At 31.6% G+C, this 3,938-nt stretch overlaps 1 protein-coding gene across 1 annotated transcript; it reads right to left on the bottom strand.

Annotated features, from left to right (window-relative positions):
* Positions 1-485: 485 nt before the first annotated feature.
* LOC118756695 lies at positions 486-2,752 on the bottom strand. Its single transcript, XM_036491444.1, has 7 exons — positions 2,252-2,752; positions 2,078-2,185; positions 1,972-2,027; positions 1,786-1,848; positions 1,345-1,560; positions 1,121-1,277; positions 486-1,054 (listed from the first exon to the last, which is right to left on the bottom strand). Exons 1-7 carry the CDS (start codon positions 2,322-2,324, stop codon positions 939-941), a joined length of 789 nt encoding a protein of 262 aa, XP_036347337.1. The 5' UTR covers positions 2,325-2,752; the 3' UTR covers positions 486-938.
* Between the last annotated feature and the right edge of the window lie 1,186 nt (positions 2,753-3,938).

Here is a 3,938-nt window from a genome sequence, read left to right as displayed (position 1 = left end):
ACCCATATTTGATGAATAAAAATTAAAATTTATGCATGTTTAATTATTTTATTAATAATAAATTCTTAAAAAAAGGAATATAATTTTAAATATGTACACATATATAACAGGCGACAAATGAAAGTGTACGCCTTGTTCTAATAAATATTTACGATTATTTTCATGAAAAATTTTTTTGCATTGATTATTTATGAAAATATAGTTCATTCTATAATATAAACCATATAAATCAAAGTTTCATATTATAGTTTATATAAATATTATATTATATATTATATTAGAACCAAAAATTAAAAATATTCAGAATTCATTTACATAAAAAAAATTTTGAAAATTTGTATGAAAAAAATGTAGTACTAATTTATAAAGCGGCCCCCTAAAATGTCACAAAGTGACGGATATAAGAATTAATTTTTGCATTTTATACAGTTTGTATCCAAACATATCGAGCCCTATCTGCAAAGAAACGTTTTTTCAACATGCAGTGCTGCCAAGTTTTTCCGTATTAATACTCTAGTCGAGTGGAAATTTTAGGCAATGACGTGAAATTATTGATACGATTGGAATCTTATTCAATAGTTAATATCTAGTTTTTAGATAGGCAAGACGCTTACATTTTCACAAAAGTTTCATGAAATTCAATTCGCAGCAATTGCAATTACAGAAATATTTAACGAAAAATATTTAACTAAGTGTTTAATTAAGAAAAACGTTTTAAACAGATTTTCAACTTCTGCAAAGTATATTTCTGGCATATACACATATCTAGGCTTAACCGCAGATAGGGCCCAATATATTAGGATACAATCTGTGTTGAATGCAAAAATTAATTCTTATACCTTTGTGACATTTTAGGGGGCCGCTTCATAAATTATTACTCAAATGTGGAACTTATTAATACGAGGAAAAGTAAACTTAAAATTACATAAATTAATCTATTATTTCTTAGATTTATTAAGCTCGTACTTTTTCTGCTTCAATCGGTGATGGCTAAGCTCGATTGACCTTTTCACCGCCTTTTGAAAGTCATACGACGCCTGTGTTTTAAAAACATCTACATAAAGTAAAAAAGAAAATATTAATAACCAAATATTTACTTTCAATAGTAGACGCAATTTACCTCGCAGACACATCTCGACTAATTTTAATTTGCAAAGAGCCTGTTTCTCCCACCTGCCATCCCAATTAAAATTCAGTAATAGTTCGTCAGTGAAAATGTATTTCAATACCGTAGAGACGTCTTCGGATGCTCCTTTCAATTTGTGGAAGTACGTTATCTATAGAAAAATGCATAGAAAGGAAGGTATGAGAATTTTAAGCTTGAAAGAAACCAAGCTTCATTACCATTGCTTGAGCGTATTCCGGACGATTCATAATTTTGTCCTCAATATCACTGACGGAAGTAATTGAATTGATTGGAAAAATGCTCGCCACCTCATCTAAAATTTGGTCTCGTACCTCGCCAGTCATACGTCCAATTGACAGTTCAATCTTTTGCAAAGTCACTTTGCACTCTCTCAGGATTTTGTTTTCTGCCAACATTTCCGACTTATTAACCATCTATTGGGAAACATTTGTTATTAATTAAAACATAAAATATACAGTGGTGGGAAAATGAATTTATACATAGGAACGCGATATTTAAATAAGTTTCGGCTGTTTTTCCTTTGTTTATTCAATGTTTATTTTTTTATAAAAGTATGGTATAACATTAAATAAACAAGAAAAATAAATGCAGCATTTTTTCGAGAAAAGAAAACGCTATTAGTAATAAAAAAAACTCACCTTCTCGACAAGTTCTTCGACTTGGCGGCTAATTATTTCCTGGTTTTTTTGCAGGACAACTTGCTAATGAAATGCATACATATCGAACATTGACAACATAAATTATGGCAAGAAAAGGCATTTATCGGATAAATGTCACTGTTGCCGATGTGATATAAGTATGAAAACGGAGATGCTATTACTTACATTAGTTTCGATCGTAGCCAAACGTAGGGTTATGACTTCCAAGGCATCCAGAATCTCTGCAGATAATATCGTATTAAGTTTAGCGATAATTTTAGCAGAAACAAACCTTTATTATCGGGTCTCTGTTGCCCATTTCTGCTTTCCTCCCTAACCTCCATCACTTCGTCGGAAGTTGTTTCATCAAAGCATCTTCTGACAATTGCAGGCTGGTTCGCTGAAAAGTGAGAATCATTAAATTATATATATATGCATATGTACACTTTTAAGGCATTTCACTTACCATTTAATTGGGTTTCATCAACGAAGGACTCGTCCAAAATAGAGTTGCTAGAATTCATGTGCAATAATTTCATATTTTTTGCAATTACTTAAACTATAATTATCGGTAATTTGTTAATTATGAATGTGTGGTAAAGTTAAAAAAATCGTGAAACAAATGGTGCAGCAGGGGTATTAACAGAAACTTGCCACCAAACGGAATACAAAAATATTTATATTTTATATCTTTGAAGGCAATTTGAACTGTTTCAATGGCCAAATCACTTGCTACAACTATGCCCAAACTCGTGGATGAATGAAGAGGTTCAGTAAAATAGTTTTCGATTTTTTGAAAAGCTTTACAAATAATTATATCCGATTCCGTTGATTTTATGACATCCACAACCTTAATAGGCCCAATTTTCTCACAAAAACAATAACTATCTTTATCTTTTTTATCACTGATAGTAAAGGAACCAAAATTATTGCAACTTGATTCATACCCCTGCCTTTCTTTAAGTCTCAAAGACAATTGCTGAAGAATGTTGTTTGGGCTTTTAATAATTTTTTTTAAAAATTGCATATAATTTTCAAATCTATATGCTGAATAAGAATCTAATGGACCGAGTTTTTTTACCGAATCAGATAAGTGATGCAGACCATGAATATTAAAACTAACTTGTTCGTCGCCATATAAGTTACCAAAAAATTTGACAAAATCTTCTAAAATTTTTTTGAGCAACGACTGTGTCTTTATTAAGTGACTTTTCATTTGAAAGAAGTCTTATTCCACTGTGAAGCAATAAAAAATGGTAGTATGAATCATCACTAATATTACCTTTCAAAACAAATATACCTGTATAAAGGAGAAATTGCCTGAATTCCGTAGACTTCCAATTGCAAACTTCTTCTAAGCTCCTAGGTATACGACCGAATTCAGAAGGCACAAATTGAGATACGTAATTGAGTTTTTCATTAATTGCACAAATGAAAACCCGAACATTGAATGCTTTTAAAACTTGATTGGAGCCTACTTTAATACCGTTTTCTTTTAGAACCTTGTATTCGGCACAAAAATCGCGCATGAAGTCATTTATGTCTTTGGGTTTTCCATGCCCAGAGAAGCAAGCAATGACAAACGGGCTCTTAGTAGGATAATCTGAAAGTGCTCCAAGAATCGGCCACAGTACACGGTTTGAACTTTTAAATAACCTAAGACCGTCAACCCCTACATCAATCGAAATTTCTTCCTTATTTTGTAAAAAATTAAGAGTTTTGTCAAAAAAAATAGTTTTGTACTCCTAGGTACAGAAATTCACCGTTTGGAATTTTTGATATATTCGTTTTTTGCCTGCTGGTCCCCAAAAGAGTTTTTGCTGAAAGAGGTAAATCACTTACTCCGATTCTATTTAAAGTTTGCAATAGGCCGTCTAGAGCATTTCGTGAAATATTAAATTCAATAGCCCACGATTTAATTTCTTCAATTTTATTAACCCCAGCAACACTTTCTACAGGGGTCTCTAAAACTTCTTCTTCACCCCCGGAGCTATGTTCATCGGATGAAAATCGCTCCGAATTTTCACTATCAGTAACATTTATACAGATTTCACTTTCTATTTGTTTTAATGTTACCACACTTTCTGTTACTTGGTCAGATTCCATAAGTTCTTTGAATCTTTTCACATTGGATTCAAAGATCATTTTTTCCC

The sequence above is a fragment of the Rhagoletis pomonella genome, unplaced genomic scaffold (genome assembly GCF_013731165.1).
Source record: "Rhagoletis pomonella isolate Grant_MI unplaced genomic scaffold, Rhpom_1.0 Rhpom_scaffold_11626, whole genome shotgun sequence".
Classification (NCBI taxonomy): Eukaryota; Metazoa; Arthropoda; class Insecta; order Diptera; family Tephritidae; genus Rhagoletis; species Rhagoletis pomonella.
This window is presented reverse-complemented; position numbering and strand designations above follow the sequence as displayed.